Source organism: Psammomys obesus, unplaced genomic scaffold (genome assembly GCF_907164565.1).
Source record: "Psammomys obesus unplaced genomic scaffold, mPsaObe1.curated_primary_1811, whole genome shotgun sequence".
Lineage (NCBI taxonomy): Eukaryota > Metazoa > Chordata > Mammalia > Rodentia > Muridae > Psammomys > Psammomys obesus.
Window position 1 is genome coordinate 1,077,970 of NW_026596064.1, and position 12,502 is coordinate 1,090,471.

General features: G+C 47.1%; 1 protein-coding gene across 1 annotated transcript; it reads right to left on the bottom strand.

Annotated features, from left to right (window-relative positions):
- Positions 1-4,279: 4,279 nt before the first annotated feature.
- On the bottom strand, positions 4,280-11,976 carry LOC129689804 (cytochrome P450 2J5-like). The gene is made up of 8 exons (XM_055625210.1): positions 11,781-11,976; positions 11,081-11,230; positions 9,804-9,964; positions 9,332-9,505; positions 8,808-8,949; positions 7,931-8,118; positions 5,358-5,499; positions 4,280-5,267 (listed from the first exon to the last, which is right to left on the bottom strand). The coding sequence occupies exons 1-8, from the start codon at positions 11,974-11,976 to the stop codon at positions 5,062-5,064; spliced, it is 1,359 nt and encodes a 452-aa protein (XP_055481185.1). The 3' UTR covers positions 4,280-5,061.
- Positions 11,977-12,502: the final 526 nt, after the last annotated feature.

The following is a 12,502-nucleotide window of genomic DNA, read 5'->3' on the forward strand; positions in this document are numbered from 1 at the left end:
GTAGCTTCTAGTTATGGGATTCAGAGGCGTTTGTTTGCTAAGGGATACCAGTTGCATGGCTCTCTGTTTTCATTCACTGATTAAATACACAGTCTTGTCTTACTGTGCATGTTCCCGAAGTCAGTCTAGGCTGAATGGGCCAACTTAAAGGTGTACTGAGACACTGAGACTAGAACCTGTAGTGAGAATTTTGGAATTTTGGTTTCTTTTAAAACCACAGAAATATTATAAAAACATGTTTTCATTTTAATTCCAGGTTTGGGGATATGGAGCTGCTTCACAATAACTGACTGTGATTTGCCTCATGCTTTATCAGGGGCCTGATTTTGCCAGGTGTGTATCATTTTTACAGTTGTGTGACATTTGGAATTCTGGGGACTTTTTGGAGGGTATATAACTGCTGTCGTGGGGGAATTGTTGGTTGGTTGTTGGTTGTTGTTGGTCATGGTTTGTTAAGTAGTCATGCACTAAGAAGAAACAAGAAAGAAGCAATTAGATATCCTGATGGTGATAAACTTGCCCCAAGGAGCTGGACGCCCCTAAATCAGCAAGAAGTAGTCTAATGATAATGACTACTTCTATGATAGTCTAAGTAGTCTAATGATAATGATAATGTTGCCCCCTCTCCAACCCCTGACTCTTTATCTCTTTCCTTTCCTGTCTATCCTTTTTTCTCTCCTTATCTAGTGATAAGGGTTAAACCAGGAGGGATCAGGGTGGAAAGAAAGAAGAACCCATAATGTAAAAAATGTCAGTTACAAGAACAACTGTGGGCCAGCCTGCCTTCTTTCTGTATATCCCTACCCCTCTCACTTACTACTCCTTTAGTTACTGCCCAAAGTCATTTTAGCATTTAGGCCAGCTCCGGCCAGCTCCAGCCTACTCTGTCTGCTCTGTTCTTGCTTCTTCTCTAGCTCATCTTTTTTTCCTCTCTCTCCCCATTCTTTCCATTTTTATTTTCCTTCTTATGTGTTTTCAAAACATCACAAGTTGGCCTGATTTGTGGGTCTGTGCCTTAGAATCCAGAGAGCTTGGCTTGTTTTTGGTTATTTGGTTGCATTGGTTTACCTCACCAAACTGTCTCATCACTTACCCAACTTGTCCCAATGGTTACCCTTCTGTTTACTTTTCCTTCCTCTATTTTTTCTTTATTGACCTAAACCAGTCAGTTGCTGGGGATTGGTCTGGTGTGCTGTGTATTCAGATGCTGCTTTCTGTGCCCCGAGATACAGTCCAAAAGTGGGCACTGTCACCAATTGTCTCACCAAACAATGTCGTATAAACATTGCCCCCAATTATCTCTGATTGATTAATAAAGAAGATGAGCAGCCAGTTACTGGGCAGAGGAGATAAGAAGGCTGGACTTCCTTTCCCAGTCTTGGGGTCTCAGGTAGGGACCAAGACTTAGAGAAAGAACAGAGAAGAAGAGGTAGAGAAAGGGCATGGCCATGAGGACTGGTCTGATGGAGCAGAAGCAACTCAGGTAGGAAATAATTTGTGGCATGTGGCTGGGAAATAGCCAGGCCAGCATAGGGGTCTAGAGTAGATCAGTGTCTGCCAGTTACAGAGCCCAAAGCTTATTAATAAATTTAGTAGGTCTTTGTATTGTTGTTTAGGAGCTAGAGTAGATAAATAGAAACCACCCTCCCAAAAAATTTACATTTCTTATATTTTCAGTCACTAGATTTACTTTGCTTATTTTCGTCTCGTTTGCACAGCTGTTGGGTTTAAGGCTGAGCACTTGGCTGTATCAGCTGCCCCAGGGCCCAGACAATACTGCAGAAGACGGGAGTGAGAAAGAATATAAGAGCCAGAAGTTAAAAAGGAGTGCTCATAAATGTTGCCTTTTGGACATGTCATGGCTGATTCAGTCATGAATTCACCTCAGCTGGGATTACTGCCAAGATCATATCACAGGCCAACATTCCAGCAGTCAACACTAATAGGACTCAGTGGATTACAAAAAGAAAAGAAAAGATGGTAAGAAGGATGTTTTAGAAGGCTTCTGGGGAGAGGGGGAGGGAGGAGTTAAAAATAGATAGAATTAATATGTACTATATACATTTATAAAATTGTCAAGGAATAAATAAAGGATTTTTATGTATTTCGGTCTTTTGAGACAAGGTTCCTTTGTTTAGCTGTGGAGCTCACTTTGTACACCATGCTGGCCTAGAACTCACAGAAATCCACCTGCCTCTGCCTCCCAAGTGCTGGATTAAAGGTATGTGCCACCATGGCCCAGAAATAAAGATTTTTTTTTTTTTAAGAGAGGGACTACTGAAGAAAAACCAGACTGAAATATTGGAAGTGAAAATTTCAATAAGTTAAATAAAAGACTCTGCACAAAGCCCAAACCATAAAATGTACCAAGAGAAAGGCAGAATATCAGGGTTTGAAGCAAGGAAAGGGACAGTAGCATTTAACGACAAAGATAAATGGGTAAGAACATAAGAACATCAGAGATATATAAGATTCTGTAAAGGGGCAAAAACTACAAACTCGAAGCACAGAAGAGGAAATTTTTTTTCATACTAAAAAGAATAGAAAATATTTTAAAATCATAGCAGAAAGCTTTTCAAATCTAGGGGAAGTTATGGCCATCCATAATGGAGAGGCATTTATGACAGTCAACATGAGATGATAAAAACTCTCCCATGTTGCATTTTAGCTTAAAACCTAACTTTACAGAAGAAAAGGAAGCATATTTAAAGCTGCACAGAGAAAGACTCATCACAGGCCCTTCAAACTCACAGGTTTCTCAGTAGAAACTTAAAAAACCAAGAAGGCATGGAATGTTTTTCATTCCTTAATCCAGACAGCTACATACACACAGTTGTGAGGATTGGCCAGAGACTCAGGTACCAGTTTTATTAATCTTCCTACTCCCTCCTTCTAGCCCACAGCACTAACCTGAGAATCACTGTAAAGTAGGCAAAGGTAATCTCATATGATGCTAGCAGTTGGTGCTGATGGAGCAGTTGGTGGAGATCTTTTAGATTTTTATTTATTTTGCAGTGCTAAGGATAGAAACCAGGGTCTAGGACATGCCAGTCAATTATTCTACCCTGGAACTACATCCCAACCCTCACATCTCTTAAACTGTGCAAAACAGAAAGGTAAAACACTGCTCCACACCTAAGATTGGAAATATACTCCAGGTCAGGCAGAGCTACATAGAGAAACCCTGTTTTGAACCGCCCCTAACCACCACAAAAAAAAAAAAAAAAAAGATATCTACCCACTGGTCAGAAGAGGGCAGGAGAGGACAGAAAATAGTATATATGAAGGGAAAAAAAGATTGTGTGTGTCTGTGTGTGTGTGTGTGTATATATATATATATATATATATGAAATTTTTTAGCCTGCAGTTGTATAAGTCCTATCAAATAAATACAACTATGCATCCATCACTACAGTCAGTAAAACATTTTCATCACCCTAGAAAAGTTCCATTTTAAAAAAAAATTTTTATGTTTTTATTTTATATCTATGTGTTTTGCCTACATGTGTGCCTGTCCACCTACATGCCTGGTGCCTGAGGAGATTAGAGAAAGATATCAGATTCCCTGGAACTGGAGTTACAGATGTTTATGAGCCATCATGTGGGGGTTGGAAATCAAACCTGGAGCTTCTGGGAAGAGCAATTGTTATGGGGAGTCTACCAGAGATTACCACTCAGGCACAGTTGATAGACAGTTGAAAATCTTTACTTCAGCTGGCTGGGATCACACTCAGGTATTCAGGGACCCAATGTAGACCCAAGTGTCCAGAGCATTGGGTGTTTGAAGGCAAAAACCACATCAGGGGAATTTGCAGAAGCAAGTAGTTTGACAGTAGCTTAGATAAGCAGTTAGCTGTAGGGGGTTCTGCATAAGCAAGCAGTTTATCAGAAGCTAAGATAATCTAGCTGGGGCATCTTGACCTCAGGATTCCTAGAATAGTTTGGTAATTTTCCATGGGACTGATCCATCAAAGAGATCAAATTCTAATTAAACCTGAAATGGCCTCAGCAAGAACACAGGATGGAGGAACCGATGCACTCTCTTTCCTTGTCATGCAGTAAGTACTCTTAACCACTGATTTATCTCTCCAGCATCCACTCATGAATTTTTAATAGCCCTATTCCTAACCCTTGGCAACCACTTACCTTTTTTAAAAAATTACTTATCTGTTTTACTCTTTTTAAAAGTAGCATAGAAATGGAATCAAGCAATGTGCATTCATCCAAACATGTACTTTGTTTCTCTGGATGAAAACGCCAAGGACTGAGACAGCTGGGGTTGTGGCACAATGCTTAATTTTATTAAGAACAGCCAAATTCTTTTCTACCATGATTTCACCATTTGACAGTCACCAGCAGTGTGTGAACCCTCTTGGTTCTTTGCATTCTAGTTCTTAGGAGTGTCAAGAGTTTTATTTTTGGCAATTCTAGCAGGTATGTAGTGGCTTCTCATTTTTATTCTAATTTCCATTTAATACAAGTAATTCTCTCCTTAATAAATTTTTTTTTAAAGATACACTATTTCAAAGCATTGGGACAGTTTTAGGGAAAATACAGCCAGGATCTTTGGTGGAAAATTTGGTGAGAAGAGTTCTCTAGACCACAGAAGTAGGTACTTCTTCCCTCTGGTCCAAAAAGGTCAGGGAGGGGTCATAAAATGGTGTGTGCCCACCCTCACCAGTTAGTCTCCAGAGTTCGCATGTACTGCTGTTGACAGTATTGTCCCGAAGCATTTCCCTTTGAATCTATTTGGCTACTACATTGTGACACTTGATTCCCCCCCAAATGAACCATGTGAACCGCTTTAACGTCAAACTTAACAAATGTTATAAAACCCTCCTCTGCCAAACTATAAGAACAGAACAGAAGAGAACCACCCAAACCCAGTTAGTTACTGTTGCAGGATTCCTTGCTACATCGATTTTTCTGGGATTAACTTCAGAGCTAGTATGAGAACTGTGGGCAGCTGAGCTAGGAAAAATCCACTTCTTCCTAGTCCCTGATTTTGTGATGCTGACAGGCAGAGGCTTTGTGTGTTGGGGGGCTACAGCGGCAGGTCCGTTACTTCTCCCTAGGGCTGAAGCTGCTCAGCCGCAGCACTGCGCAAATCTTCTGGGGTTGAGGCTGCAGTGTCCCCCCAAAGACATATTCCAGCCCGAGGTCCTGGCTTCCTTCTGGTAGGTGAAACCGAAAGGTCCTGAGGAGGGTGGCAAACATCAGGAAGAGCTCCATTCGAGCAAGCTGTTCCCCAGGGCACACCCGATGCCCTGAAAGCAGAGGGAAAGGTCAGAGGGTAACAGGGACCCTGTCTGTCCCCTTATGTCTCCACTCTAGGAGCCAGAATTTTGCCTGGATACCTGCAGAGAAGGGCAGGAAGGCCTCATTGGCCATGAAGTTTCCGTCCTTGTCTAGGAAATGGCCAGGGTTGAACTGATGAGGGCTCTCCCAGTACTCCGGGTCGTACAGCACAGAGGCCAGATTGGGCAAGATGATGGTACCCTGCAGAGAAGAGCTGGTGTAGCTCACCAAGGCTCAGACTTCACAATACCCAGCCTCGCCCTGGGGCTAAAGCAACTCTAGTATGTGGCTGGGAGTGAGCAGGGAACCCAGGATCCATGGAGATTTAGCAGGCAGACCCTCCTCCCTCTAGGCTCACACCAATTAAGGAGCTGGATTCATGATAGCCCACGACTGAAAAAGGAAAAAATGGGGGAAAAAAAAAAAAGGAGGAAAGAAAGATCAAGTGTTAGAAGACAGAAAATGTAGAGCCAGAGATGGAAACTTGACTGGTTGGTACTGGGGGGAGGAGACAATGAGCTATGTCCTCACCTTGCCAAGCTCTCACCCCAGTGCCAGCTCTGTCTCACAAGTGAAGTGAATGAGTGGTTGGAAAGAGAATCACACTGAGTAAGTGGGAGCAGGAAGGGCCAAAGGCTTCCTGCCAAATGACCTATGCTTCTTTCCACGTGGACCCAGGGAAAAAGAGAAACGACACTAGCAGCTAGAGATATAGCTCAGTGATTCAGCACTTGCCTAGCATTCGTGGCCTGAGTTTAACCCTGCACTCCTGGCATAGGAAGGAGGGAGGGAGGGAGAGTGTGAGGGTGAGAAGGGAGGCGATAAAAAGGTCAAAGCAAAGAAAAATAAGTGTTAGTTATGGTCCTGGGACTTAAAACACTCAGCCTCAGGATTCTGGTGTCCAGGATTCAGGATTCCTACCCTACAGGTTATTTAGCAAGTCCGTAGAAGCAGGCCAAATATCCCATGGTAACCAGGACACTGATTGCAGCGTTCTTGGTTTAGACAAAGAAAGCTGTAAGTTTAAAACCAAAGCAAAACAAAAACTGCCGAAGAGTTTGAAGTCTACATCCCAAGCAAAAACTGGAGAGTGCAGAACAGTAGCTCCCAGGAGGTGTGGGCTATTGTCAAGGGTGCTGCACCACCCAGGCTGAAGGGGCAGGCCAGGCTCTAGCCGCTTGGACCAACAAGACACCAAAATCTGCTCCTTCTGAGGCTTTCCGTGGAGGAATTGGGGAGGCGCATGTTTTTACTAGTGCTTGAGTAAGCTACACATTTTCCCATTACCGTGCTGGGAATTCCCTGGGTCCCCGTCTGATGTGTGTGACAGCCCCACCCTCCACTTTTTGTGGTGTTGGGAATAAACCCAGAGCTTCCTTCACATGTGCTAAGCGTGTGCCCCACCACCAAGCCACACCTCAGCCGAATCATCAATTCCTGTTCTTTTGATCATGAGCCTTGGCCTTTAACAGCTGAGTCATCTCTCTAACCCAGCTCAAGGATTCGTTTTGTTATTGTTGTTTCTCAGACAAGGTTTCTCTGTGCAGCCTTGGCAATCCTGGAGTTTGCCCTGTAGGCCAGGCTGGCCTTCAACTCACAGAGATCCACCAACCTCTGCCTCCCAAGTGCTGGCATTAAAGGCTTGCACCACCGCCCCCTGACTCAAAGATTCTTAATAATAACTAGGCGGTGGTGGTGCACGTCTTGATCCTAGTACTTGGGAGGCGGAGACCAGTGGATCTCTGAGTTCGAGGCCAGCCTGGTCTACAGTTCCAAGACAGCCAGAGACAGCTTGAAAAGCATCCGTTACGGTGGACCCATTGCTGTTACTGCCCCTCAGTTGCTGAACCAGTGTGATGAACAATGTCAACTGTCAACTCAACAAAACCTGGAATCACAAGGCTGATGGGCCTCGAGCTTGGCTGGGGGAGGGGTTTGTTGATCCTGTTAATTGAGGCTGTAAGACCTACCCACAGTTGGTAGGGATAACTCCATTCCCTGGGCAAGGGACCCTGGCCTGTGTAAGGGTAGAAGGCGCAGGCTGGGCACTAACATACATTAGTCATTGCTCTCTGTTCCTGACCGTGCGTGCACATAATGTACCTGCTTCCTCATGCTCCTGGTGCCCTGATGTCCCTCAGTGGTGACCAGGGTCCTCTGTGAGATCAAGTGCTCTTAGCCACCGGGCATCTCTCAGCCCCTAGTTTTGGTTTTTGAGATAAGATCTCATATGTAGTCTGGACTTGACTATGTAGCTGAAAGTGACCTTGAACTCCTGATGTGCCTGCCTCTGCTTCCTGAGTTCTGGGATTGCAGGTACGTAATAACCTGACTTTAATTTGTTGGTTTAACAAATTAAACCTAGGTTAAACCTAGGGCCTTGCACATGGTAGAACAATATATGTGTGGACAACAAACACTGGAAAGAGGTAACTTGAAATACCTCGGAACCACAGGAACCTTTCAGGTTATCAGTCTATGGCTGCATTCTGTCATAACCACTGCTTTGAATGCCACAGGTGACTGAGCGAGTGACAGGTGCGATAGTGACAGAAGCTGCAGCAAGTGGCTGTGCTGGGCAGGAGTGCCCTGCAGGTGCTGGCCTGGCACGGGCCTATTCCAGGCTGCTTACCTTGGGCACATAGTAGCCATGCATCCAGGTGGAAGTCACGCACTGCCGCACAGCGCCCACAGCCACGACACTGCTAAGGCGCTGCACCTCATGGAGGACAGCACGGGTGTAGGGCAGTCGCTCTCGATCTTCATAGCAGACGGTCTGCGCAGTGCCCAGCACCTCATCCAGCTCCTGCTGCACTCTCTCTGCAGGTGGCTCCATGAGGGTGTCGGGAAGATGCCTGTGGCCCAGCCTCCCCGCCCCACCCTACTGTACACCTCTATCTGGTTTTCCACCCAGACACAGCTGCTGAAGTACACAGCCCTAGGTTGTAACCCCACACACACCCTGTCACCAGCTGTTCTACGGGAGAGAGAATTTGCTTCTGTGTTTGCTCCTGAAGGGAGAAGTTGTGAGTGGATAAAGGACCCGGATGTGAGTCTCATAGCCTAGGAACTATTGTCTTCATTCGGCATATGAGAAATTCAAGGCTTCACAGGGTAGGTACATTTGCCCTCACAGAACTGGAGCTGGTTGTAGCCAGTTTGTTCCTTGGAGAACTCCAGATAGCTTTGTTCCTCACAGCCGTGACCTTACCTTTAACCCAGGGCCTGACACCTAGTAGGTGCTGAATCATTGAATGAGCAAAGCAACGCCTCCTCCCTCCACCCCCACCCCCCCCCACCCCCGTTACCAGTTCTAAGAGAAAGAATGAATTCCCAAGGTCATGCAGCAAGTCATAGGCTGGGACTGAAATGACCCCTCCATCACAGAGATGAGTACAGGGCCCTCCCCATCCCCATAGAACAGAGTGATGGGCACATGGTGCCTAAAGCTAAAGGCCCCCTTGAAACAGACTGAAGAAGTTAGACTGGGTATCACTGAGAGCGCCTACCCTGGATGGCTCTGTGATGGACCAGGTATATGAGTGCCCAGTGCAGTGTGGTGGCCGTGGTGTCGGTGCCTCCCAGAAACAGATCAATCACCACTTGGATCAGGTTCTCCTCATTGAATGTGGAAACAGGGTCATCCATGGCCTGATGGGGCGGGGGAAGGAAGAGCTCTGGTTCTACGGGCCCTTCTGACACAGCCCCGCTGTCTTCCTAAGGTCTGACTTGTCCCAGGACTTGTAGGATCAGAGATTCCTTGAGGGTGAGACCCCCTGGCTGAGTCCCAGGACTGGGTTAGCTTCAACAGGAGATGGCTGTGGAGTTCTGCCCCCTGAATGCATGCCCTCTGCTTCCCAGCCTACCATCTATAGAGAAGCCCGCTCTGACCTGGAGAGACCCTTTCGTAACCCAAGTTTCAAGGTGCCCAAAGGTTTGCAGAACGAGTCAAACAGGAGAAACAGGGCTCATGGCTGAGAAGTGAGGTACAACCCAGGAGTACAGCCCCTCCACCCCTGAGCTCCAGGCTAACCTTGGTGATTTGTGACAGGTAGCAGCTGATGAAATCCTTGGGGGCCTCAGCTGCTCTGAGCTTGTGCCTGATGATTTCATGATGGACGTAGCCCCTCACAGCCTCATGGCACTGAAATATCTTCTGGTGGGGTCCTGAGAGGTAGCGGAAGGCCCAGGGAAACACGTCGTACAGCTATGGAGAAAATGGCCCACTCAGGACTTACTCAGGCACCAGTCAGGACAGCTCAGTGCTGTACTGGAGGTTCCAAAATAGGTTGGGCCTCTGATTTAAGAAGCTCAGGGCTGGCTTTTGTGTGGCGAGACAAAAATTGTATGGACAGACCTAAGAGCCTAAGAGAACCAGAATCAGACCCAGCCACACCTCCTGCCCATATTTTGCCATCCCAGCCAGATCCTGGCTGAGGCTTCTTCCTAAACCGAATCCAGACATTCCCATGGCCTGCACACCAGCCTCCCCAAAAGCAGATTACCCGGCGCCAAGTAGTGCTGACAAAGGCTAGGCCGAGGTTGATGGCTTGAATTATTTCCAGGAAGAAGGGCTCCTCTGAGAGGAAGTGATGGCCAAACACCAGGGCTCCAATAATTCTTGTTGTGGATCGGACAATGTGGACCTGGGGGTTGAAGGCTTTCCCTGTGAGGAAATGGAGGACCGAGTGTGAGGAGACACAAAGAGCTCTGTGTCAGGACTCATCCAGCCTCAAACTCCGCCATTTCTCTAGTAATTCATTCTCATTCCTCACTCAAGTCCGCCAGGTGCTCCCAACACCTTCTGTGAGCCACGCTCTAGCAAAGATGCTGTGAGAGGCTCATTAGACACAGAACATGGTGCAGACATGTTGCTGTTGGGAAAGACTAGTCATCCCTAGGGTTCAGGGAGAACTCAAGATAGGTAAGGCTGAAAGGGTAAGTATTGGTTCCCACAGGGAAGAAAGGGTTGGGGCCAGTGAGACCTGGAAGGAAAATCAATGTGTGCACAAGGCTGGAAGTATAAAAAGCCCTAAGTGTTAACTGAGGCCACATCCTGAACTACAGAGCACACCTTCAGGAAGGTCCAACTATGTTTCCAAATGCTGCTTCCAGTGCCCTGAGATCTGGGTACCGCCCTGCAGTGGGTATTGTCATAATGTTGAACTGTCTCCTGTAAGCTTGTGACGATAAGGAATAATCCCAGTTATCCCTGATTGGCTGATTAAAAGGCCTACACCCAGGCAGTGCAGAAGTGAGGTGCAGGGCTGGGTCCTTCGGCTTTGGGGAGAGAGACAGGTACTGGAGAGGAAGGAAGCAGAGAGCCTCAGTGGGTTAGTATGGAGAAGAGCCCAAGGCCAGATCATAGTGGGTGGAGGAGAGCAGCCCAGATGAAGAACATTAGCAAGTATTTTGAGATTAAGGACAGGAAGTAGCCCGGATAGAAATTATTAGAGCAGATGGCGTGGGGTGGGGGCTTAGGAGGGAAATTGTCTTTAATAGATAGCAGGTTAGATAATACTGCCATAATAATTATAGGTATTTAATAATAAACATTTTTAGCCCATACTTTTAAATTATCTACAACACACTTCCTTAGGCATTTTTAAGTCTGGGTCCACCAACCGGGGGAACTCCAGTCAAAACCATTAGTAATGTTCCTAGGCTTCAGGGACACACAACCCCACCTAGCCTGAGACGGTCCTATATCTCTGTTGGGATATGCTTGAGTGTGAAGGAGCACAGGGACAGGGCAGGCTTGCCCTGGCCCACCTCCTCTCACCTTGCTCCTGGTGGAACACCTTAGCCAGCTCTGCTGCCTCGTTTTGCAGTTGCAACTCCAGCATCTGCTTGCCAAGGCCCAGCTCTCGCAGAGTCATTAGACAGAAGCGTCTCTGTTGGCGCCATGTGTGCCCATTGCTGCAGATGACACCTGAGTCCAAGGATAAAGAGGATGATCCCCATCCGCACCCCTCAGGCTGCCGCTCTGACCAAGAGGGGCACTGTGGGGTGGCAGTCATTAAGCCTAGTGTTCTTAGGTTGTTTCAGATATGTCTTACCTCTCCAGTCTGATTCTGTCCCAAATCGCCTCAGAAATGGAGGAGGAAATTAGGGAGGAGAGATGAAGGGGCCTACAAGGAGGGCAGGAGGGACAAGGCATTTTCTGAGCTGGCACAGACATGGCCCTCTCAGAGATTCTGGATGGCTTATTCCCCAACATCTGGGGAAATAAAAGCAGTTTCTCATCTAAAGATGGGCAACTGAAAGTCAGAACATGAAGCTGACTTGCTGAAGGCCATGAAGCCAGGGAGGGCTGATCTGGGCTTTCTTTCGGGTCTTTTTAGCATCTCCCCTCACATGGAGAGGTTTAAGAACATCTTTCCGGCACAGCCCTGTCTGTTTACAGTTTTCAACAATCCTTGCCATCTAGGGTGCAGTAATGTCCAGCCAGTTTCCCTCCATCATATGAAGGGTGAACTCACCTTTTTCTCCAAACAGGTCTTGGAAGAACGGAGTGAGGGGCCTCCCTGAGAACTGCTCTGAGTTGGAGACCAGTGCTTCCTTCACTGCCTGGAAACCACTCAGCACCACGATGGGTGTGGACCCCAACCACACGGTGAACACACTGCCGTGAGTCTGAGCCAGCTGTGGAGAGGCCAGGGGTCCCACGGTATGCATGGGTCCCCTGGCCCCACCTACTGAGATTGTCCTTCCTTCCTGCACCCAATACTCAGCTTCTGATGTAACCCCTTGGAGCACTCACCAGCTCCCCAGCCATCCAGCCCAGGGTCACAGACTCCATGGGCATTTAGAGGAATCAGGGCTGAACACTCAGTCCTCACTACGCATTCTAGTATTGAATGCGATATAAAGGCAGTTCCTTGGGTGGGCTTCCCGTGTATTGCCTGAAACCCCCATTCTCCCACCCTGCTTGCTGCTCAGTCTTTATACCCCATTTTTATAACCCCTGAATGCCCCTGCATTTGCAAGGTGAGGAAACTGAGGCTTGAAGCCTTAGAGCTGGCAAGTGACAAGACTAGGCCCTCCGCATTCCCACTGCATTCCAGTGTCCCTAAGCTGAGAAGACAGAGTTCTTCTGTCTGTCCCTTTAGGGCCCCATGTCTGAGCTCCCGCTGCATACCTGGAGTAGCATAGTTGGGTGCAGCTGAAAATTCAGTTGCCATAAATTCCCAAGGAGGGGTAA